General features: G+C 44.1%; 2 protein-coding genes and 2 pseudogenes across 6 annotated transcripts; all 4 read right to left on the reverse strand.

Annotated features, from left to right (window-relative positions):
• Window positions 1–3,906: 3,906 nt before the first annotated feature.
• On the reverse strand, window positions 3,907–17,264 carry LOC109481345 (zinc finger protein 665-like). Of its 5 annotated transcripts, XM_019783882.1 has the most exons (4): window positions 17,235–17,264; window positions 16,034–16,309; window positions 15,165–15,527; window positions 3,907–6,060 (listed from the first exon to the last, which is right to left on the reverse strand). In XM_019783882.1, the coding sequence occupies exons 2-4, from the start codon at window positions 16,296–16,298 to the stop codon at window positions 3,998–4,000; spliced, it is 2,691 nt and encodes an 896-aa protein (XP_019639441.1). In that variant the 5' UTR covers window positions 16,299–16,309; window positions 17,235–17,264; the 3' UTR covers window positions 3,907–3,997. The 5 variants fall into 5 exon arrangements, with proteins under 5 accessions (XP_019639441.1, XP_019639445.1, XP_019639444.1 ...); XM_019783886.1 differs by lacking the exons at window positions 15,165–15,527; window positions 16,034–16,309; window positions 17,235–17,264 and adding exons at window positions 6,067–6,186; window positions 6,927–7,023 and having other exon boundaries at window positions 3,907–6,033; XM_019783885.1 differs by lacking the exons at window positions 15,165–15,527; window positions 16,034–16,309; window positions 17,235–17,264 and adding exons at window positions 6,061–6,186; window positions 6,927–7,023 and having other exon boundaries at window positions 3,907–6,027.
• Window positions 9,224–11,105, reverse strand: LOC109481378 (annotated as a pseudogene).
• Window positions 12,752–23,739, reverse strand: LOC109481349 (gastrula zinc finger protein XlCGF57.1-like). The gene is made up of 5 exons (XM_019783889.1): window positions 23,640–23,739; window positions 22,179–22,454; window positions 21,355–21,684; window positions 20,305–21,321; window positions 12,752–13,276 (listed from the first exon to the last, which is right to left on the reverse strand). Exons 2-5 carry the CDS (start codon window positions 22,441–22,443, stop codon window positions 12,915–12,917), a joined length of 1,974 nt encoding a protein of 657 aa, XP_019639448.1. The 5' UTR covers window positions 22,444–22,454; window positions 23,640–23,739; the 3' UTR covers window positions 12,752–12,914.
• Window positions 13,981–15,151, reverse strand: LOC109481390 (annotated as a pseudogene).
• Window positions 23,740–25,551: the final 1,812 nt, after the last annotated feature.

Here is a 25,551-nt window from a genome sequence, read left to right on the forward strand (position 1 = left end):
TGACACGTCAGCTTTATGGAACTTAAAGGCTTACCCTGACAATATTGTATATATTCGAAGCAATTTAGTAACTCACAAGTTTTATTGTTGATTTTAGTCATAATTAGTTAAATGACCTCTGGCCTCAACCTCAATTATTTTAATGTGTAATTGCAATGATTGTATGTATTCAGTGCTTGTATTTTATGTGTTGTACTGTTAATGAGCCCTGGAAGATTAGCCCCTCATGGGGCTAAAGGGCATCTCAATAAATCAAATCAAATCAAATTTATTAAACCTTCATGACCACGTAGATCCATAATGAAAGCAACTTATATATTTTCCCAATTTTTTATACATGCAAATTATATGAAGGTAGGCAAATAATTCATAGTATTGCCCTGTTGCAAAGCCAATAAAATCAATGGGTTTGTCACGAACTTCGCTTGCAAGAATTTTTACATCTTAATTGCTGTATTGCTGCTCTAGAAACGTAAAATGAAACTGCATATATATGCATATTGTGGTAACATTTCTTTGACATTCAGTCTGTTTTACTTATGCCTTATTTTTTTTTGTTTTAGAAATGGCTGAGAGAAGCTGTGAGATTCCTGTGGACAAACTGCCAAAAGACAAACCCTACAAATGTGACCAGTGCGACTATTCTACTGCATGGAAAAGCCATTTAGACCAACACATGGTTAAACACATCGGGGTAAAACCCTACAAATGTGACCAGTGCGACTATTCTACTAAATGGAAATTCCATTTAGACCAACACATGGCAAAACACTCTGGTGAGAAACCCTACAAGTGTGACCTGTGCGATTTTGCTACTGCATGGAAAAGCAATCTAAACCAACACATGGATACACACACTGGGGTAAAACCCTACAAATGTGACCAGTGTGACTTTTCTACCGCACATAAAAGCAGTTTAGAAAGACACATGTCTACACACACTGGAGAAAGACCCTACATGTGTACGAAGTGTGGACATAGGACGGCTTACAGGGCTAACCTAACCGTACATATGAGGACACACGCAGTTGTGAAACCCTACAAATGTGACCAGTGCGACTTTCTGCTACACAGAAACTACATTTAACTGGACACATGGTAAACACACTGGAGACAAACCCTACATGTGTGAGCAGTGTGGATACAGGACAGCTGTCAAGTCTACTCTAACCAGGCATATGAGAACCCATACTGGTGAGAAACCCTACAAGTGTGACCAGTGCGACTTTTCTGCTGCACAGAAAGGCCATTTAAAGAAACACATCTTGGCTAAACACACTGGAGACAAACTCTACATGTGCGGGGAGTGTGGATACAGGACAGCTCGAAGGAACGCTCTTTCACGGCATTTGACAAACCACCATACAGGAGAAAAACCCTACAAGTGTGACCAGTGCGACTTTTCTGCTGCACAGAAATGCAATTTAGATGAACACATGGCTAAACACACTGGACAAAAACGCTACAAATGTGACCATTGTGACTTTTCTGCTGCACAGAAAGGCCATTTGGACCGACACATGGCTAAACACACTCACAAACCCTACATGTGTTGGGAGTGTGGATACAGGACAGCTCAAAGGAGCACTCTTTCGCTGCATATGATGACCCACACAGGAGAAAACCCCTACAATTGTGACCAGTGCAACTATTCTGCTGCACAGAAAAGTGACTTTGACCAACACATTATGGCTAAACACACTGGAGAGAAACCCTACAAATGTGACCAGTGCGACTTTTCTGCAGCACAGAAAGGCCATTTAGACGAACACATGGCGAAACACACTACAGAAAAACTCTATGAATGTGATCATTGTGACTTTTCTGCTGCAGAGAAAAAGGATTTAGACTCACACATAGTTAAATACCATATATTCAAACCCTATATGTTGTAGTAAGCAGTAGTAAGCCTTTATTTAAATTTGGAAGCTTGTTCGGTACATACATATGACCGCTTTTCAACAAGGTCGAGGTAACTACTTTCATAGCAGTATCATCATCACATGACTTAATTTCATCATACTGATGTCACAAAACTTGACGATAGATTTACTCATGAAAGTTCATCTGTGTTGGTAGTTACATATTTAAGTTAAAACTTTTGGTCCAACACACAAAAAGATTCTCTCACCTTAAAATTTCGACCAGTCACTCTGGTCTTCCTTAGTAGACTGACCCAGTGATGCGACGGGGGCCGATATCGTCTACCAGATTTAACCCAGTGTTGACGTCACACTTCAAAGAAGCCGCGTGACAAGCCTCACTGGGTCAGTCTACTTAGGAAGACCAGAGTGACTGGTCGAAAGCTCTAGGTGAACTACTTTGTGTTGGATCAAAAGTTTTAACTTTAAACTTTACTATAGTCTGTTTAAGCAGCGCTGCAGTCTGATTTTATTCCAGAAACGCAACAAAAAATATTTCAGCTTGTTTTATCTTTAAATCTCAAACCTACTTATACCTGATGGTTTGGGTTTCTTTGAAACTTTATGTCAAGACCAGTTTATTTTTTTTTACTTTATTTTGTTGGTTCAGCTGTACAAAAAAGGACAGCCAGGGTTGCCTCGTTACAATACTATATACTTTTAAAGGGCTAAGCCTGGAGACAAGGACAACAAGCTACATAAGATAAGGAAAGGACATTAAAATCAAAGTTGTCTCATTACATCTACAGGATTTTGTATATATAAATGCACCAATTGACCAGACCGGTTTAATCTGAACACTTCCATGCAGTTCACGACTAAGAAAGGAAAAAAAAAATAAATGCAAAAACGACAGATGACGTTGAAAGGAGATCCTACAATATAGTAAATATGATCCAACTTTCTCTTATTATATTTGATTTATCTTATGTACTTGTATTTATTAAGTGATCTCTTGGTTCATTATGTACATATCTACCTTTGATTCTATTTTGTTTATGTATAATTTATTGAAACGGTGTCGTATAAGCCCACACGGGCTGGAAAGCGCATGACACGGAAATAAAGTTTCATTCATTCATTCATTCATTCATTCATACATGCATGTATCGGTGTTAATATAGCATCAGAAGCAGCAGTTTAGTTCCTCTTTAGAGTAGTAAAACGCTTCTTTATATTTGAAATTGTCCACAAATATATGTTCACAATAGTTCATATTCTTTTGTATTTATTACCATTTTTCTGAATAAAATAATAAAATAAAAATCAGCTGTCCTGAATCCGGAAATGTCAGTCTAGACTTTTCTTCTGAGTGACAGAAAGGACAAACTGGTGACATTTCTGCAGTCTTACAAAGATGACTTCTTTTGTCTGTTCAAAAAGGTGTCAGCAGGTTGTCCGGATAGGTTTCACTATTCTCACGTTATCGCCTGCGCGTCTGACCATGTGTACAAACGCCGGAACCTACATTCTTTTCTAGCGGATCAACTCCCCTGGCCTGTTATCTCTCCATTTATACTCTTTCAAGCCGCCTCCCGAAGCCTGCTAGAGGCCACATACACTAGTAGTAGTAGAGGCTATATACAAATGTACACTGGTAGAGGCTACATACACGCGCACAGCTAGAGGCTACAGGCTACATACAAATGTACAAATAAACTGGTAGAGGAGCCCTACAAACATGTATGCTAGAGGCTACATACATCAATGCTACAGGCTACATACAAATGTACAAATAAACTGGTAGAGGCTACATACATGAATGCTAGAGGCTACATACACACGCACAAGTCATTCTGTCCAGTCTTGTGTGGATCAGAGTTGTATCAGGTTTAAAGTTAAAATTTTTGGTCCAACAGAAAAAATTCTCTCACCTAGAGCTTTCGACCGGTCACTCTGGTCTTCCTCAGTAGACTTACCCAGTGAAGCAGTGACCTAGTCAGTCTACTGAGGAAGACCAGAGTGACTGGCCGAAAGCTCTAGGTGAGAGAACTTCTTTGTGTTGGACCAAAAGTTTTAACTTCAAACATGTAACTAACAACACAGATGAACTTTCATGATAGTACAGAGTTGTATCAGCTGAACCAAGGACCTGGGTTGAACTGGTCGCCAGGACCTGAGTTGAACCAAGGTGGTTCTTGGTTGTATTGCAACTGGTCACATTTCTGAGGTTTCTCACCAGAATGTGTTTTCTTATGCCTGCAGAAATTAGAGCTATCAGCCGACCTGTATCCACACTCCTCACACATGTAGGGTTTTGCTCCTGAGTGTCTGGCCATGTGTTTTTTTAGTTCGTCTTTCCACGCGGAAGAAAAGTCGCACAGGTCACACTTAAAGGGTTTCTCACCAGAGTGGGTTCTCATGTGCTTGGTTAGAACAGAACTGTAAGCTGTCCTGAAGCCGCACTGGTCACACATGTGGGGTTTGTCTCCAGTGTGGTTTGCCATGTGCACGACTAAGTTGCCTTTGTGCATAGTAGCAAAGTTGCACTGGTCACACTTGTAGCGTTTTTCCCCAGTGTGGTTTCTTTTATGGTTCAAAAAAGTTGACTTGTACCCTGTCCTGAATCCACACTCCTCACACATGTAGGGTTTTTCTCCGGTGTGTTTTAAAGCTCTGTGTTGAACAATATGTCGTTTGCGTGCAGCAGAAAAGTCACAATGGTCACATTTGAAGGCCTTGTCTCCAGCGTGCCTAACCATATGTGTGTCCAATTGGCCTTTCTGTGCAGCAGAATAGTCGCAGTGGTCACATTTGTAGGGTTTCTCACCTGTGTGGGTTCTCATGTGCACGGTTAGGCTAGACTTCTCAACTGTCCTGTACTCACACTCTCCACACTTGTAGGGTTTGTCTCCAGTGTGTTTAGCCATGTGTACCTTTAAACTGGTTTTCCGTGCCGTAGAAAAGTCGCACTGGTCACACTTGTAGGGTTTCTCACCAGTATGGGTCTTCATATGTAGCGTTAGAGCAGACTTGTAAGCTGTCCTGTGTCCACACTCCCTACACTTGTGGGGTTTTTCTCCAGTATGTTTAGCCATGTGTTGGCCCAAATGGCCTTTCTGTGCAGCAGAATAGTCACACAGGTCACATTTATAGGGTTTCTCACCTGTGTGGGTTCTCATGTGTACGAGTAGAGTAGACCTGTCCCCTGTCCTGTACTCACATTCTTCACACTTGTAAGGTTTGTCTCCAGTGTGTTTAGCCAAGTGTCGGTCTAAAGTACCTTTCTGTGTAGTAGAGTAGTCGCACAGGTCACATTTGTAATTGTAGGGTTTCTCATCTGTATGTTTGGCCTTTTTGTGTTTCTTTAAATCAGCTTTCAGTGAAGCAGCAAAGTCGCACTGGTCACACTTATAGGATTTCTCTTCAGTGTGTTTAGCCATGATGTGTTGGTCTAAATTGCCTTTCTGCGCAGCAGAATAGTCGCACTGGTCACACTTGTAGGGTTTTACATTTGTATGAGTCCACATGTGCTCGGCTAGGTCAGACACGTCAGCAGTCCTGTACCCACACACCACACACATGTAGGGTTTCTCTCCAGTGTGTTTAGCCTTGATGTGATGGTCTAAATGGCCTTTCTGTGTGGCAGAATAGTCACACTTGTCACATTTATAGGGCTTCTCACCTGTATGTGTCCTTATATGCTTCACCAGGTTAGTCTTCGAGGTTGCCCTGTAGTCGCATTCCGTACACACAAAGCGATTTTCCGCAGTACGTTTCACCGCAACTTTATCCGTCTGCTCTGTACGGCCCTGTACGCCTGTATCTGTCTGCTCTGTACCCGGCACATGTACGCCTGTATCTGTCTGCTTTGTACGGCCCTGTATGCCTGTATCTGTCTGCTCTGTACCCGGCACATGTACGCCTGTATCTGTCTGCTCTGTACGGCCCGGTTCGCCTGTATCTGTCTGCTCTGTACCCGGCACATGTACGCCTGTATCTGTCTGCTCTGTACGGCCCTGTATGCCTGTATCTGTCTGCTCTGTTCGGCCCTGTATGCCTGTATCTGTCTGCTCTGTACCCGGCACATGTACGCCTGTATCTGTCTGCCCTGTATGGCCCGGTTCGCCTGTATCTGTCTGCTCTGTACCCGGCACATGTACGCCTGTATCTGTCTGCTCTGTACGGCCCGGTTCGCCTGTATCTGTCTGCTCCATACAGCCTTGTACATCTACAGGCAAGTTCTGCTCTTCATCATTTGTCTCGTTCGCTGGAAATGTTGGCATTTCGTTTGCAGGAATCTCACAGCTTCTCTCAGCCATTTCTAAAAACAACATAAAAAAAATGAAACACCTTTATTGTACATTCATGCCACGACGGGCTAGGTACAGAAGAACACTGAACGACAAAGAAATGTTACCATATTATCTACTACGTAGTAATCCTTACAGCAGCACAGCATGGCGTATCTTACAAACAAAATTATGTTTGTGTCAAACCCTTATAAGGTTGCACCTTGTATCCTGGCGTGCTAACTCTCGGCCTAATGTCTGGCATCCAGGCTATCTAATCTCCAAGCAGATCCTAGGGTGGCAAAAGACAGCATCAAAATTGATTCAAATTGGCCAGGCAGTATCCATTCGCCAGAGAGGGTCCAATACACCAACCGAGGATCTGCTTGGAGAGTAGACACCCTTCGGCCCCCTCTTGGCGAATGGATACTGCCTGGCCAATTTGAATTAATTTTTATGCTTCTCGTCTTTTGCCACCCTAGGATCTGCTTGGAAATGTTTTTTTACACGGAGTACAGGCGCCAATGGACTTTTCGTCGTTGGAAAACTGGGATAGTTTTACTAAAAATATTCAGAAATAAAAAAAAATCTGATACTTACTTCTAACAGGGAGCTCAGAGATATCTAGTTCTATTGTTGTCTTCATAATATTATTATATCGCGACTGTGCCCCCCTCCCCATATAAGGACATGTACTCAAGAACTCCCTGGTGCTATCTTACTGTCATATTTACATCAACCAGTGAACACAAATCATCAACAAATGTCTCACCTGTGTGTTTCTGTTGTTGTAGGGTCGACAAAACGCCGAATCTTCCTTAAAACCGGCTCAGATTTTAGAGAAACGATCTTCCTGCCGCTGGACAAAAGAGGTATGGCTTGGCCTAGAATATGGTAGGACGGCCACGAAAGACGGCCACGCCGCTATTGGTCAATTTCTCAGCAAGCTCCACGCTGCTATTGGTCGGGGTATCAGCTGCTGCAGTGAGGGATAGCTAGCGGTGGGGAGGGCTGCCGGCGTTTATCCACAGCTTTTAGGGGCAAAAAACGTCAACCTTTACGGCTATAATCACTCCACTTCGGTGGATAAGCCACAAACAGTCATTTGTGCGGCTCTTAGCTCTGGAAACCTTACAGGTAATGACTGCGTGAGGGAGTTGGGTCTAGATTACGTTACCAGTAAAACCATTTCTACCTCCATGGTAAAACGCCGTACGGGAAAATTCCATGGGCCTTTCATAAATTATGTAGGGACCAGGTAAGGCACCGTACAGGTGATATTTGCGTAGCCCTTTCATCTAGGGACCAGGTTTAGGAACCATACAGGTAATATTTGCGTGGCCCTTTCATCTGGGAACCAAAGGCACCGTACAGGTAATATTTGCGTGGCCCTTTCATCTGGGAACCAGGTAAGGCACCGTACAGGTGATATTGGCGTGGCCCTTTCATCTGGGGAGTAGGTAAGGCACCGTACAGGTGATATTTGGCGTGACCCTTTCATCTAGGGACCAGGTTTAGGAACCATACAGGTAATATTTGCGTGGCCCTTTCATCTGGGGACCAGGTAAGCCACCGTACAGGTAATATTTGCGTGGCCCTTTCATCTGGGGAACCAGGTAAGGCACCGTACAGGTGATATTGGTGTGGCCCTTTCATCTGGGAACCAGGTAAGGCACCATACAGGTGATATTGGCGTGGCCCTTTCATCTGGGAACCAGGTAANTGCTTACCTGGTCCCTACATTATGAAAGGCCCATGGAAAGTATTTCCCGTATACGCGTACGCGTACGGCGTTTTACTGGTAACGTAATATCTAGACCCAACTCCCTCACGTAGTCATTACCTGTAAGGTTTCCAGAGCTAAGAGCCGCACAAATGACTGTTTGTGGCTTATCCACCAAAGTGGAGTGATTATAGTCGTAAAGGTTGACGTTTTTTTGCCCCTAAAAGTTGTGGATAAACGCCGGCAGCCCTCCCCACCGCTAGCTACCCCTCACTGCAGCAGCTGATACCCCGACCAATAGCAGCGTGGAGCTTGCTGAGAAATTGACCAATAGCGGCGTGGCCGTCTTTCGTGGCCGTCCTACCATATTCTAGACCAAGCCATACCTCGACAAAATGGCGGACAAGCGCTGACACGGGTCACTGCTTCCGCAGGTGAAAGGTCAAAGTGTTCATACCTGATTACCCAAATAAAACAGTGACTGGCCGATTACACTGTTTACCTACATGAAAATGGTTTTGGTTTGTGTGTGTGCATGTGTGTGTGTGTGACAGTTTGTGTGTGTGCGTGTGCATGTGTGAGCGTGTGTTTGTGAGCGTGTGTGTTTGTGTGTGTGCATGTCTGTGTATGTGTGTATGTATGTGTGTGTGTGTGGTGTGTGTTTTACTGTGTGTGTGTGCATGTGTGTGTGTGTGTGTGCATGTCAGTGTGTTTGTTTGTGTGTGTGTATGTATGTGTGTGTGTGTGTTACTGTGTGCATGTCTGTGTCTGTGTGTGTGTGTGTGTCTGAGCGTGTGTCTTGCTGTCTGCGTGTGACTTGTGGTCAGCATAACTGAAGAAGGCCTTTATGGATTGTGATGGTATTTGGTATACGGGTAGGTCATAGGAAGGCTGACCAATTACACTGCAAGAGACGCAGTGATGTTTTAGTCTGCCGTGTTACTGTTATGAACTGTTGCTGTTTCATACTTTGGGCATTTAAAACTGCAGAAACAAGCCCCAGGATGAGTCCTTTATTTTCGGGGTGGTACCCTAGAAATCAGCCCAGGGCCCCTCCAATAACCATTTTCTGTCAGAATTTGGGGCATTTTTGCTCCGCGAATGTCGATATACATTGGGACAATGTTGTTTCCACTTAGTATATAGATAAGTGACTAGAATATTGACTTTGAAAAGTCTGGTTTCCTAGCCCTAAAAACTGCACTGGATGCCTTTAAGACAACGAGTTCACAACCAAAAAAGAAACACAAACAAGACAAATACATTTGTTTGTTGAAGATTTTAATTTTACCTCTAAGCTACATGCAATCATGATCCAACTGCAACTTTCTATTTTGTTTCATGTACTTTTGAGTAAACATAATTGTTGTTAATAGTTGGAAATTACTACAATAATGTTTATTATTTGAATTGAATCTGTGTACAGTGTGCAGTACTTAACTATGTATAATATTATCTACCTCCTGTGGCACCTTTCGATTTGACTCCTGTACTGTTTTGTAATATATTATGATGTTTTTCTTTTGTTGGTGTCTTATAAGCACATTTGGGAGGTGTGTATTCGCAAGACACAATAATTAACTTTCATTCATTCATGTAGGGTTTGTCTCTATTTTGTTTAACTATGTGTGAGTCTAAATCCTTTTAATCTACAGCAGAATTGTCACACTGATCACATTCATAGCCTTTTTCTTCAGTGTGTGTAGCCATGTGTTGGTCTAAGGTACTTTTCCATGCAGTAGAAAAGTCGCACTAGTTACATTTGTAGGGTTTCACACCAGTATAGTTTTTCATATGTCTGGTTAAGTGAGCCTTGCAAGCCATCCTGAATCCGAACTCTCCACACATGTAGTCACCAGTGTGTTTAGCCAAGTGTCAGTCTAAACTTTGTTTGCAGTAGAATAGTCACACTGGTCACCCTTATAGGGTTTGTCTCCAGTAAGTCCTGTGTGTTTAGCCATATGTGTGTCCAAATGGCCTTTCTGTGCAGCAGAAAAGTCGCACTGGTCACATTTGTAGGGTTTGTCTCTAGGGTGTTTAGCCATGTGCGTGTCTAACTGGCCCCTTTGCGCAGCAGAAAAGTCACACTGGTCACACTTGTAGGGTTTTTCTCCTGTATGTTTTCTCATATGTTGAGTTAGAGCACACTTGTAAGCTGTCCTGTATCCACACTCCCCACATATGTAGGGTTTGTCTCCAGTGTGTTTAGCCAAAATGTGTTCCACTAATTGGCCTTTCTGTGCAGTAGAAAAGTCGCACTGGTCACATTTTTGCAGTTTGTCTGTTGGCAGTTTGTCCACAGGAATCTCACAGCTTTTCTCAGCCATTTCTAAAAACAACAAGAAATATATAATAAAAAACAAACGGACTGACAAAGAAATCATGATTACTAACAAGTAGGTTACTAGTTATGTTACTTATGTTCCATCTAACCAAGAGTTACACTCTTGTCTTGAAAGTTCATCTGTGTTGGTAGAAGTCATTATGAAGTAAGATCAAACTGTAATTTCCAACACAACAAAAAATTGGACTCTTGGACACAGAACCGGACTTTTTGCACGAGGGATTAAAGAGGCCATCTACATCAGGGCTTTACAGCCATCCCTCAACAGAGACGGGGGGCGCCACAGACTTTCTGCAACCTATGATCCACTGCTCACGGAGTCACGTGTGTTATCTGCGTGACGTCACGGAAGCGGTGGATTGCTCATTCCTTGACAAAGACTGGAGTTGTGCATTCGAAAATTTGGGTGAGTCCAATTTTTGTTGTGTTGGAAATTACAGTTTAAACTTACTTCATAATGACTTCTACCAACACAGATGAACTTTCAAGACAAGAGTTACACTGGTTTACGCTGTCTGCTGCAACTACTTTAATTGCCTTGACTTCTCGTCCTTGCAAGTCGCCTTTTCATCGTTGGGAAACTGGGATAGTCTTAGTGACTAATAACTTACTATCATATAATTTTAGAAATAAAAATTGTCCTCATATGCTAGATGTACGTAATATCATAAATATTTTTAGTATGCAACTCTACTGGCACAATTTGACTGTGTAGTCTTTTGCATATGAATGTGCATCTTTGAACGCATTTCAGCTTTCTAATGCAATGTTCGTGATTTAAGCAATAAACCATTTTGATTGATTGATTGATTGATTGATATCATGAAGTTACACACCTCTACTCTACACTGCGCCCCCCTCTCCATATAAGGACATGTACTCCATCCAACCACAAAACTCCCCTGGTCCAATCTTGCTGTCGTATCAGCATCAACCAGTGAACACAGATCACCAACAAACGTCTCACCTGTGTGTTTCTGTTGTTGTAGGGTCGACAAAACGCTGAATCTTCCTTAAAACCGGCTCAGATTTTAGAGAAACGATCTTCCTGCCGCTGGACAAAATGGCGGACAAGCGCTGACACGGGTCAGTGCTTCCGCAGGTGAAAGGTCAAAAGTCCGTACCTGATTACCCACATGATACCGCGACTGACCGATTATAGTGTAAATGCAGCACTGCCTATGGTATCACCTATAACTTCAAAGGGCAACGAAAATTTCACAATGGTGAAGGTGGTTGTTGTCGTTCGTTTATGTCTCTTTTTCCGCTATTAAAGCTGGTTCATATCTGCATGCCCAACAGATTCAATTTCAGTACTAGTATGTAATCAGCAAAGAGTAACCCTACTCAGCAATCTACAGAACTAGGTAGGCTCTATCTTTGATGTATACATGTCTAAACAACTCTTATGTCACATTTTACGTAGAGAATCACCCGATTTACACCCAGATACAAACTGTAACATTTCACCCAAACTTACATTATTGGTACTAAGCTGTTTGTATTATATTAACTCCAACATAGCCTACAAAACATGTTCTTCCTTACCATTTTTTGATCCATTTCCACCCATTTGCTCTTCTCTTTTGTTTTTGTCATGTATTTTGTTTTTGCATATTTGTATGTTTGGTGGTGACTTTATAATTAGCTATAGCTAGAGAACCTCACCACCATGTCTTGTATTGTCCAAGTTGAATTGTAAATAAAAAAAAAAGTTCGTCCATTCCCCGTTTAGGAATGGTCCAAAAAAGAGATGGGTAGACAGTATTAGGGAAGATGTCAAAAACTTGAAACTGCAGAAGGCCAACCCGCTAGACAGAAGCAGCTGGAGAGCAGCTATTAGACCCAAACGACACCCCACGACGTCCAACCCTTGCATGACGGGGAACAACGGACGCTAAGCCGTGCAGTGAGTGAGTGAGTGAGTGATTCCCCCCCCCCAATAAAAAAGGATTGCCACCACATATAATTATTGCTATGTTGTCCTTGGTTTATGTCTCTTATCCTGCTATCAGGTGGTTGATATCTGCATGCCCAAAATTTTCGTCCATTTCCCCACCCCCAATGAAAAAGGATTGCCACCACATATAATTATTGCTATGTTTTATTTGAATTGAATCTCTGTACAGTAGAGCTGTGTACCGGTACGCAGTACCGATACTGTACCGGAAAAATTGATTAGGTACAGGTCCAAAATACCTAATCCCTCAGTACCGGTACCGTACCTAAACAATTTCACACCAATTTTATGGTGACCTCAAATCGGTCCCTGTGTAAGGACAGTGTGTTCATGAAAACAAAAACATCTTTAGTTTTGCCTATATTTCATCTGAGCATTCGCCATAAACAAAGAATAAACCTTAACTATCAAGTTTATTAATGTTTTTTTTGTTATTGAAGGAGTTCAGAAGAGCATATAAATTCGTCGAATTGTTCAGGTACAGGTTCAGGTCCGGACCTGTACCTAAACCTGTGTACCTGTACCTGTACCTGTACCTAAAATTTGTTTAGGTACACAGCTCTACTGTACAGTGTGTACTACTTCACCTATGTCTGTATAACATTATCTACCTCCTATGCTAGCTTTTGATTTGACTCTGTACACTATTATTTGTACTATGATGTTTTTCTTTTGTTGGTGTCTTATAAGCACATTTGGGTGGTGTGTAGTCGCAAGACACAATAATAAACTTTCATTCATTGATATAAGGTTTGTCTCTATTTTGTTTAACTATGTGTGAGTCTACATCCTTTTTCTCTACAGCAGAAAAGTCACACTGGTCACATTCATAGCGTTTTTCTCCAGTGTGTTTAGCCATGTGTTCGTCTAAATGGCATTTCTGTGCAGTAGAAAAGTCGCACTGGTCACACTTGTAGGGTTTGTCTCCAGTATGGCTCTTCATATGTCGGGTTAGAGCAAACCTGTAAGCTGTCCTGAATCCACACTCCCCGCACATGTAGGGTTTGTCTCCAATATGGGCCCTCATATGCGTGGTTAGAGCAGACTTGTAAGCTGTCCTGTATCCACACTCCTCACACATGTAGGGTTTGTCTCCTGAGTGTTTAGCCAAGATGTGTTTGACTACACTGCTTTTCTGTAGGGCAGTGTTGCTACACTGCTTTTCTGTAGGGCAGAATAGTCGCACTGGTCACATTTGTAGTTTTTCTCACCAGTGTGGGTCCTCATATGTCGGGATAACTTGGACCTGTCAGCCGTTCTGTGTCCACACTCCCCACACATGTAGGGTTTGTCTCCAGTGTGTTTAGCCATGTGTTGCTTTAAATCAGCTTTCTGTGCAGCAGAATAGTCACACTGGTCACATTTGTAGGGCTTGTCTCCAGTATGGGTCTTCATATGTCGGGTTAGAGTAGACTTGTTAGTCGTCCTGTACCCACACTCCCCACACATGTAGGGTTTGTCTCCAGTATGTTTAGCCATAATGTGTTGGTCCAATTGGTCTTGCCGTGCAGCAGAATAGTCACACTGGTCACACTTATGGGGTTTGTCTCTAGTGTGAGTACTCATATGTCGGGATAAGTCAGACTTGTGAGCTGCCCTGAACCCACACTCCCCACACATGTAGGGTTTGTCTCCAGTGTGTATAGCCATATGCTTGGATAGAACAGACCTGTAAGTTGTTCTGTATCCACACTCTCCACACATGTAGGGTTTGTCTCCAGTGTGTTTAGCCATGATGTGTTGGTCCAAATAGTCTTGCCGTGCAGCAGAAAAGTCACACTGGTCACACTTGTAGGGTTTCTCACCAGTATGGGTTCTCATATGCTTGGATAGAGCAGACCTGTAAGCTGTCCTGTATCCACACTCCCCACACTTGTAGGGTTTGTCTCCAATATGGGCCCTCATATGCGTGGTTAGAGCAGACTTGTAAGCTGTCCTGTATCCACACTCCTCACACATGTAGGGTTTGTCTCCAGTGTGTTTAGCCATATGCTTGGATAGAACAGACCTGTAAGCTGTCCTGTATCCACACTCCTCACACATGTAGGGTTTGTCTCCAGTGTGTTTAGCCATGTGTTGGTCCAAATGGCCTTTCTGTGCAGTAGAATAGTCACACTGGTCACATTCGTAGGGTTTTGCCCCAGTGTGTTTAGCCATGTGTATTTCTAAATGTCCTTTCTGTGCTGTAGAAAAGTCACACTGGTCACACTTGTAGGGTTTTTCTCCAGTGTGTTTAGCCATGTGTCGGTCCAAATGGCCTTTCTGTGCAAAAGAAAAGTCACACTGGTCACATCTGTAGGGTTTTTCTCCTGTATGGGTTCGCATATGTAGTGTTATAGCAGACCTGTAAGCTGTCCTGAATCCACACTCCCCACACATGTAGGGTTTGTCTCCAGTGTGTTTAGCCATGTGTTCCGCTAAATAGCCTTTCTGTGCAGTAGAATAGTCACACTGGTCACATTTGTAGGGTTTTGCCCCAGTATGTTTAGCCATGTGTTGGTTTAAATTGGCTTTCTGTACAGTAGAATAGTCGCACTGGTCACATTTATAGGGTTTGTCTCCGGTGTGTTTAGCCATGTGTTTCTCCAAATCACTTTTCTGTGCAGCAGAATAGTCACACTGGTCACATTTGTAGGGGTTGTCTCCAGTATGGGTCTTCATATGTCGGATTAGAGTAGACTTGTTAGTCGTCCTGTACCCACACACCACACACATGTAGGGTTTCTCTCCAGTGTGTTTAGCCTTGGTGTGATGGTCTAAATGGCCTTTCTGTGTGGCAGAATAGTCGCAGTGGCCACACTTATAGGGCTTCTCACCTGTATGTGTCCTTATATGCTTCACCAGGTTAGCCTTGGAGGTTGCCCTGTAGTCGCATTCCGTACACACGAAGCGATTTTCCGCAGTACGTTTCACCGCAACTTTATCCGTCTGCTCTGTATGGCCCTGTACGCCTGTATCTGTCTGCCTGTACGGCCCGGTTTGCCTGTATCTGTCTGCTCTGTACGGCCCTGTATGCCTGTATCTGTCTGCTCTGTACGGCCCGGTTCGCCTGTATCTGTCTGCTCTGTACCCGGCACATGTACGCCTGTATCTGTCTTCTCTGTACCCAGCACATGTACATGTACGCCTGTATCTGTCTGCTCTGTACGGCCCTGTACATATATTCCTGTATCCGTCCCCTCTGTAAGGCCCTGTATAACCCTGTCTATCTGCTGTGTAAAGTCCTGTGTCTGCTCCATACAGCCCTGTTCATGTATGGGTGAGTTCTGCTCTTCATTGTTTGTCTCGTTCGCTGGAAATGGTGGCAGTTCGTCCACAGGAATCTCACAGCTTCTCTCAGCTATTTCTAAAAACAAAAACAATTTTAAAATGTTAACATACTTCTAGCATTCATTTTATTTCATCCGAGAGCATCAGCACAGCAACGCGTATCTTACAAACGATGGTCGTGTCAAAGACCCTGTACATGTACATATCTACACAGCACACTGGCGCGCTAACTCTCAGTCTCAGCCTAGCAGGTTATATTATGGGTCTGGCAATGACTGTCACCCGAGGATCTGCTTGGAGATTAGACCCCTGTGCGGTGTATGGACCCTCTCTGGCAAATGGATACTGCCTGGCCAAATTTGATGCTGTCTTTTGCCACCCTGGGATCTGCTTGGAGATTAGACACCCTGGGGTGGTGTATGGACCCTCTCTGACCAATGGACACTGCCTGGCCAAATTTGATGCTGTCTTTTGCCACCCTGGGAACTGCTTGAGATTAGATAGCCTGGATGCTAGTCATTGCCAGAAGACATAACCTGAACTAAACACAAACTAAAGAATGATGCATTGTTTATCACTTACCAGTGGTGTCGACCTCTTCAAGCTGGACCTCGTACTGTTTGTTGGGTGCTAAGTCGGAGAACAGACTGTCGTTTCCATCTCCATCTACGAAGATCGCCTCCTCCTCCTCTGTGTCCACAAGAACGACAGGATAGCCCGGCAGCTTCAGAGCTTGTTTCAGCTTTTTAGGCGTCGCATCCCTCAGTTTTAGCTTCCTTCGAAGCCCCGTTTCAGGATAGACAAAAAAGGCTGTGGAACTGGATTTGGTGGTTCCAGCACTCGCCATCTTGTTTTGTTCTGCATTTGAGACAGGGAAGATGAATGGGTGTTTGATTTGTTCCATTTCTTATGTTTCTTATGTTACAGGAATCTCACAGCTTCTCTCAGCCATTTCTAAAAATAACAAAAGAAATACATTACTAACTTCTAGTAAGCATTTCATTTCATCCGAGAGCAGCAGCACAGGAAGGCGTATCCTACAAGCCATGTTCGGGTCAAAAACTCTGTATCTGTACATATAAACATTGGCGCACTAACTCTCGGCTTAGCATGTTATATTACGGGTCTGGCAATGACTGGCATCCTTGCCTGGGTGCCAGACGGTGGCCTTCATGAGCGATTGATTTTTTGTGGGGAGAAGCCCTAATGTCCACTACAGTATCTGCTGACCAAACCCTCTTCTCTTTCACGCCAAGACGCGGAGAGATAATGAGAGCCAGGGTGCCAATCGGGGTTGGCGGGGTGAAGGGTTATCACTCCTTCGCGGTCTGGCACCGGCGCACCCAGGCTACCGGGGTATCTGATCTCCATTTCATTCTCCAAGCAGATCCTAGGGTGGCAAAAGACAATATCAAATTGGCCAGGCAGTATCTATTGGCCCTTGGGTGGCATATGGGCCCTCTCTGGCGAATGGATACTGCCTGGCCAAATAATTTATTTGATACTGTCTTTTGCCACCCTAGGATCTGCTTGGAGTATACAGGCTATCGCCAAATACTTTTCATCATTGGAAAACTGGGAGAGTCTAACTATAATATTCAGAAATATGATACTTACTTCTAACAAGGAGCTCAGAGATACCTAGTTCTATTTTAGTCATCAAAAATTTATTACACTGCGCCCCCCTCCCCATTTACGGACATGCACACAAGAACTCTCCTGGTCCTATCTAGCTGTCATATTACATCAACCAGTGAACAAAGATCACCAACAAATGTCTCACCTGTGTGTTTCTGTTGTTGTAGGGTCGACAAAACGCTCAGATTTTAGAGAAACGATCTTCCTGCCGCTGGACAAAATGGCGGACAAGCGCTGACACGGGTCACTGCTTCAACAGGTTAAAGGTCAAATACACCTGATTACCCAAATAAAACAGTAACTGTCAGATTACACTGTTTAAACAGCGTTGCAATCTGAGTCCTAAAAAAATACTAGTAATACATTTCAGCTTTTACCTACATGAAAATGTTTGTGGTCTGTGTGGTGTGTCTCTGTGTGTGTCTGTCTCTGTGCGTGTTTGTGTGTGTCTGTATGTGTGTGTGTGTGACTTGTGGCCAGCATAACTTAAGAAGGCACTTATGCATTGTGATAATATTTGGTATGAGGGTAGGTCAAAGGAAGGCAAAGGTCAAATTTTGGCCTCCTTGTGGCTGACCTTGGTTCTGCAGCATAACTTCCGACACAAAACAAAAACTATTTTCATGTAGGTATCAGCCCTTCAAATCCTCTTCAAAATCGCAAAGCTACATAGACTTGACGGTTCGGGGTTCTTTAAAACTACCAACAACCAAGAATGAAGAAAATAAACACAAACATGACTGATATTGTCAAAATATTTTAATTCTATAACAGAGCAATGAAGTTTAATTTGTTGCATGTAATTTTGTGTTCATCTTGCATGAAACAGCCGGACCAGATCTGGGATAAAGTTGGTAAAACACTTGGTTATAAACTTATATGATAAGACTGGCAAAATATGTCCAGACTATGCATGATGTCTTCTTGGCAATCACTCGTGATCTTTATTTGTAATCAGATACAGAGTCATGTACAGATACATAGTCATGCACAGATACAGATTCATGTACAGATATACAGACTTTCCGAGTATGATGACCGTGTCAGCCCCTGCACCTGAGTGAGGGTCACAGTTGACACGGTAGCCTTCGCGTGAATTTGTTTAAGGTGGATAACAGGTTGCGAATCTGAGACCCACACACTTGGGCATCCGTCTTCCCCAGCGGATCCATCGAGGGAGACGTGCTGGTTCCGGTTCGGGTGCTTGCAGCGAGCTGCCGGTGACTTGGTTACGCTCAAGTTCCGCCTTGATCACGCCAGCCCGCCTGGCGCTGCTCTCGTCCGCCAGCTGAAGACAACTGCCGTTGGAGACTTGACCCTCTAATTGAGGGGGGATACGTGTAAAGTGCCTTTCCCAAGGGCACAACGTCGGTGCGCATGTTCGGACATGCCCCCGTGCTCCGACCCAGGTTCGAACCCGGGGCTCCTTGTTGAGCGCCGAACGCTCTATCCACTACGCCACACGACGCCTGCATGATGTACATAATTGTCAATCTCCAAGCAGATCCTAGGGTGGCAAACGACAGTATCAAATTGGCCAGGCAGTATCTAGTCACCAGAGAGGGCCCAATCCTTGATACTGTCTTTTGCCATCCTAGGACCTGCTTGGAGATAACAAAATGTATGTATCTGTATCTGTATAGCCGGTATAACCGCCTTTCGGCGTAACACACCAGCTTCGCAGGCACGCGGCGCGGCGGCAGCTGGCTATATTACACCGATCGACTTGTTACACCTAACCCTTGAACTTCTAGCTCTAGACATAGTCTGTACCAACTACAAATGTACTATTAAGTAATAGTAGCTCAGAACAGAGCAGAACAAGAAATAGGCTATAGTCATGTCTTCAAGTACTAGAGTTATCAACCAAGGATTGAGGAATTCAAAAACGCTTTTTTTTCCTATCAAACTGTCACAGAGTGAAACTCACTACCACCAAGTACATCAGAGGCATTGTGTATCACTATGAAGATAGGTTAGGCCTAAAAGCTGTCCTGCGTCCAAACTCCCCAAACATTTACACAGTTTGGCTCCGGTATGTTTAGCCATTTGTGTGGCTCAACAGGCTTTATGCTCAGTAAAATAGTCTCACTGTTAACATTTCTATGGTTTCACACCAGTATGGGTCTTCATATGTCGGGTTAGAGCAGACTTTTGAGTTGCCCTGTATCCACACTCCCCACACATGTAGGGTTTGTCTCCTGTGTGTTTAGCCATAATGTGTTGGTCCAAATGGTCTTGCCGTGCAGCAGAATAGTCACACTGGTCACATTTGTAGGGTTTTTCCCCAGTGTGTGTATCCATGTGTTGGTTTATATTGCTTTTCCATGCAGTAGCATGGTCGCACAGGTCACACTTGTAGGGTTTCTCACCAGAGTGTTTTGCCATGTGTTGGTCTAAATGGCCTTTCCGTGCAGCAGAAAAGTCGCACTGGTCACATTTGTAGGGTTTTTCACCAGTATGGGTCCTCATATGCGTGGTTAGAGCAGACTTGTTAGCTGTTCTGTATCCACACTCCCCACACATGTAGGGTTTCTCACCGGTGTGTTTAGCCATGTGTTGGTCCAAATGGTCTTGCCGTGCAGTAGAATAGTCACACTGGTCACATTTGTAGGGTTTTTCCCCAGTGTGTGTATCCATGTGTTGGTTTAGATTGCTTTTCCATGCAGTAGCATGGTCGCACAGGTCACACTTGTAGGGTTTCTCACCAGAGTGTTTTGCCATGTGTTGGTCTAAATGGCCTTTCCGTGCAGCAGAAAAGTCACACTGGTCACATTTGTAGGGTTTGTCTCCAGTATGGGTCTTCATATGTTGCGCTAGAGCAGACCTGTAAGCCGTCCTGAGTCCACACTCCCCACACATGTAGGGTTTGTCTCCAGTGTGTTTAGCCATATGCTTGGATAGCACAGACTTTTGAGTTGCCCTGTATCCACACTCCGCACACATGTAGGGTTTGTCTCCTGTGTGTTTAGCCATGATGTGTTGGTCCAAATAGTCTTGCCGTGCAGCAGAAAAGTCACACTGGTCACACTTGTAGGGTTTCTCACCAGTATGGGTTCTCATATGCTTGGATAGAGCAGACCTGTAAGCTGTCCTGTATCCACACTCCCCACACTTGTAGGGTTTGTCTCCAATATGGGCCCTCATATGCGTGGTTAGAGCAGACTTATAAGCTGTCCTGTATCCACACTCCCCACACATGTAGGGTTTGTCTCCAGTGTGTTTAGCCATATGCTTGGATAGAACAGACCTGTAAGTTGTTCTGTATCCACACTCCTCACACATGTAGGGTTTGTCTCCAGTGTGTTTAGCCATGTGTTGGTCCAAATGGCCTTTCTGTGCAGTAGAATAGTCACACTGGTCACATTTGTAGGGTTTTGCCCCAGTGTGTTTAGCCATGTGTATGTCTAAATGTCCTTTCTGTGCTGTAGAAAAGTTACACTTCTCACACTTGTAGGGTTTTTCTCCAGTGTGTTTAGCCATGTGTCGGTCCAAATGGCCTTTCTGTGCAAAAGAAAAGTCACACTGGTCACATCTGTAGGGTTTTTCTCCTGTATGGGTTCGCATATGTAGTGTTATAGCAGACCTGTAAGCTGTCCTGAATCCACACTCCCCACACATGTAGGGTTTGTCTCCAGTGTGTTTAGCCATGTGTTGGTCCAAATGGCCTTTCTGTGCAGTAGAATAGTCGCACTGGTCACATTTGTAGGGGTTGTTTCCAGTATGGGTCTTCATATGTCGGATTAGAGTAGACTTGTTAGTTGTCCTGTACACACACACCACACACATGTAGGGTTTGTCTCCAGTGTGTTTCGCCTTGATGTGATGGTCTAAATGGCCTTTCTGTGCAGCAGAATAGTCGCAGTGGCCACATTTATAGGGCTTCTCACCTGTGTGTGTCCTTATATGCTTCACCAGGTTAGCCTTGGAGGTTGCCCTGTAGTCGCATTCCGTACACACGAAGCGATTTTCCGCAGTACGTTTTACCGCAACTTTATCTGTCTGCTCTGTACCCGGCACATGTACGCCTGTATCTGTCTGCCCTGTACGGCCCGGTTCGCCTGTATCTGTCTGCTCTGTACGGCCCTGTATGCCTGTATCTGTCTGCTCTGTACGGCCCTGTATGCCTGTATCTGTCTGCTCTGTACGGCCCGGTTCGCCTGTATCTGTCTGCTCTGTACCCGGCACATGTACGCTTGTATCTGTCTGTCCTGTACCCGGCACATGTACGCCTGTATCTGTCTGCCCTGTATGGCCCGGTTCGCCTGTATCTGTCTGCTCTGTACCCGGCACATGTACGCCTGTATCTGTCTTCTCTGTACGGCCCTGTATGCCTGTATCTGTCTGCTCTGTATCCAGTACATGTACGCCTGTATCTGTCTGCTCTGTACGGCCCTGTACATATATTCCTGTATCCGTACCCTCTGTAAGGCCCTGTATAACCCTGTCTATCTGCTGTGTAAAGTCCTGCCTCTGCTTCATACAGCCCTGTTCATGCATATGTACGGGTGAGTCCTGCTCTTCATTGTTTGTCTCGTTCGCTGGAAATGGTGGCAGTTTGTCCACAGGAATCTCGTAGCTTCTCTCAGCTATTTCTAAAAACAAAAACAATTTTAAAATGTTAACATACTTCTAGCATTCATTTAATTTGATCCGAGAGCATCAGCACTGCACAGCAACGCGTATCTTACAAACGATGTTCGTGTCAAAGACTGTGTACATGTACATATCTACACAGCACACTGGCGCGCTAACTCTCAGTCTCAGCCTAGCACACTGGCGCGCTAACTCTCAGTCTCAGCACACTGGCGCCCTAACTCTCAGTCTCAGCCTAGCATGTTATATTATGGGTCTGGCAATGACTGTCACCCGAGGATCTGCTTGGAGATTAGACCCCTGGCTGTGTGGCGTATGGACCCTCTCTGGCGAATGGATACTGCCTGGCCAAATTTGATGCTGTCTTTTGCCACCCTGGGAACTGCTTGGAGATTAGATAGCCTGGATGCCAGTCATTGCCAGACCAATATTATAACATAACATAACCTAAACTAAACACAAACTAAAGAATGATGCACTGTTTATCACTTACCAGTGGTGTCGACCTCTTCAAGCTGGACCTCGTACTGTTTGTTGGGTACTAAGTCGGAGAACAGACTGTCGTTTCCATCTCCATCTACGAAGATCGCCTCCTCCTCCTCTGTGTCCACAAGAACGACAGGATACCCCGGAAGCTTCAGAGCTTGTTTCAGCTTTTTAGGCGTCGCATCCCTCAGTTTTAGCTTCCTTAGAAGCCCAGTCTCAGGATAGACAAAAAAGGCTGTGGAACTGGATTCGGTGCTTCCAGCACTCGCCATCTTGTTTTGTTCTGCGGTTGAGATAGGGAAGATGAATGAGTGTTTGATTTGTTCCATTTCTTATGTTTCTTATGTTACAGACCTGTATTACAGGAATCTCACATCTTCTCTCAGCCATTTCTAAAAACAACAAAAGAAATGTTAACATACTAACTTCTAGTAAGCATTTCATGTCATCCGTGAGCAGCAGCACAGCAAGGCGTATCTTACAAGCCATGTTCGGGTCAAAAACTCTGTATCTGTACATATAAACATTGGCGCACTAACTCTCGGCTTAGCATGTTATATTACGGGTCTGGCAATGACTGGCATCCTTGCCTGGGTGCCAGACGGTGGCCTTCATGAGCGATGGATTTTTTGTGGGGAGAAGCCCTAATGTCCACTACAGTATCTGCCGCCCAAACCCTTTTCTCTTTCACGCCAAGATGCGGAGAGATAATGAGAGCCAGGGTGCCAATCGGGGTTGGCGGGGCGAAGGGTTATCACTCCTTCGCGGTCTGAGGATTGAGGTGTTCAAGAATTCATTCTTTCCTAGAACTATCGCAGAGTGGAACTCACTGTCACCAAGTACAGTAGGGGCATTGTCAATAGATAGCTTTAAACAATGTCTAGAGCTAGAAGTTCAATGGTTAGGTGTAACAAGTCGATCGGTGTAATATAGCCAGCTGCCGCCGCGCCGCGTGCCTGTGAAGCTGGTGTGTTACGCCGAAAGGCGGTTATACCGGCTATACAGATACAGATACAGACAGATACCGGGGTATCTGATCTCCATTTCATTCTCCAAGCAGATCCTAGGGTGGCAAAAGACAGTACTAGTATCGAATTGGCCAGGCAGTATCTATTGGCCCTTGGGTGGCGTATGGGCCCTCTCTGGCGAATGGATACTGCCTGGCCAAATAAATTATTTGATACTGTCTTTTGCCACCCTAGGATCTGCTTGGAGTATACAGGCTATCGCCAAATACTTTTCATCATTGGAAAACTGGGAGAGTCTAACTATAATATTCAGAAATATGATACTTACTTCTAACAAGGAGCTCAGAGTCAGAGATACCTAGTTCTACTTTAGTCATCAAAAATTTATTACACTGCGCCCCCCTCCCCATTTACGGACATGTACACAAGAACTCTCCTGGTCCTATTTAATTGTCATATTGCATCAAACAGTGAACGCTGATCACCAACAAACGTCTCACCTGTGTGTTTCTGTTGTTGTAGGGTCGACAAAACGCCGAATCTTCCTTAAAACCGGCTCAGATTTTAGAGATACGATCTTCCTGCCGCTGGACAAAATGGAAAAAATTGAGTGATGCTGCAGGTGAAAGGTCAAATACTTACACCTGATTACCCAAATAAAACAGTAACTGTCCGATTACACTGTTTGAAAAACGTTGCAGTCTGATTCCTGAAAATAATATATTTCAGCTTTTACTTACATGAAAATATTTGTAGTCTGTGTGTGTGTGTTTTTGTCTGTCTTTGTGTGTGTGTGTCTGTATGTGTGTGTGCGCATGTGTGTGTGTGACTTGTGGCCAGCATAACTTTAGAAGGCATTCATGGATTGTGATAATATTTGGTATGTGATTAGGTCAAAGGAAGGCAAAGGTCAAATTTTGGCCTCCTTGTGGCTGACCTTGGTTCTGCAGCATGACTTCCGACACAAAACAAAAACTATTTTCATGTAGGTATCAGCCCTTCTACATCTACATGATACGGGACAAAGTGCCTCACGGCACATCACGTCCCTTCAAATTCTTATTTCAAAATCACAAAGCTACATAGACTTGACGGTTTGGGGTTCTTTAAAACTACCAACAACCAAGAACGAAGAAAAGAAACACAAACATGACTGATGTCGTCAAAAAATTTTAATTCTATAACAGAGCAATGAACTTTAATTGTAAATTTGTCTCCATCTTGCATGAAACAGCCGGACCAAATCTGGGATAAAGTTGGTAAAACACTTGGTTATAAGACTGGCAAAATATGTCCAGACTATGCATGATGTACATAATTATCAATCTCCAATCAGCTCCTAGGGCGGCAAATGACAGCATCAAATTGGCCAGGCAGTATCTAGTCACCAGAGGGGGTCCAATCCTTGATACTGTCTTTTGCCATCCTAGGACCTGCTTGGAGATAACAAAATGTATGTATCTGTATCTGTATAGCCGGTATAACCGCCTTTCGGCGTAACACACCAGCTTCGCAGGCACGCGGCGCGGCGGCAGCTGGCTATATTACACCGATCGACTTGTTACATCTAACCCTCGAACTTCTAGCTCTAGACATAGTCTGTACCAACTACAAATGTACTATTAAGTAATAGTAGCTCAGAACAGAGCAGAACAAGAAATAGGCTATAGTCATGTCTTCAAGTACTAGAGTTATCAACCAAGGATTGAGGAATTTTTTTCTATCAAACTGTCACAGAGTGGAACTCACTGCCACCAAGTACAGCAGGGGCATTGTGTGTGCTGATAGGTTTGGCCTAAAAGCTGTCCTGCGTCCAAACTCCCCAAACATTTATACAGTTTGGCTCCGGTATGTTTAGCCATTTGTGTGGCTCAACAGGCTTTATGTTCAGTGGAATACTAGTACTAGTCTCACTTGTTACATTTCTATGGTTTCACATTAGTATGGGTCCTTATATGTCGGGTTAGAGCAGACTTTTTAGTTGCCCTGTATCCACACTCCTCACACATGTAGGGTTTGTCTCCTGTGTGTTTAGCCATAATGTGTTGGTCCAAATGGTCTTGCCGTGCTGTAGAAAAGTCACACTGGTCACACTTGTAGGGTTTCTCACCAGTATGGGTCCTCATATGCTTGGATAGAGCAGACCTGTAAGCTGTACCTGTATCCACACTCCCCACACTTGTAGGGTTTGTCTCCAATATGGGCCCTCATATGCGTGGTTAGAGCAGACTTGTAAGCTGTCCTGTATCCACACTCCTCACACATGTAGGGTTTGTCTCCAGTGTGTTTAGCCATGTGTTGGTCCAAATGGCCTTTCTGTGCAGTAGAATAGTCGCACTTGTCACACTTGTAGGGTTTTTCTCCTGTATGGGTTCTCATATGTTTGGATAAGTCAGACCTTTTAACCGTCCT

The sequence above is a fragment of the Branchiostoma belcheri genome, unplaced genomic scaffold (assembly GCF_001625305.1).
Source record: "Branchiostoma belcheri isolate BF01 breed outbred unplaced genomic scaffold, Haploidv18h27 scaffold55, whole genome shotgun sequence".
Classification (NCBI taxonomy): domain Eukaryota; kingdom Metazoa; phylum Chordata; class Leptocardii; order Amphioxiformes; family Branchiostomatidae; genus Branchiostoma; species Branchiostoma belcheri.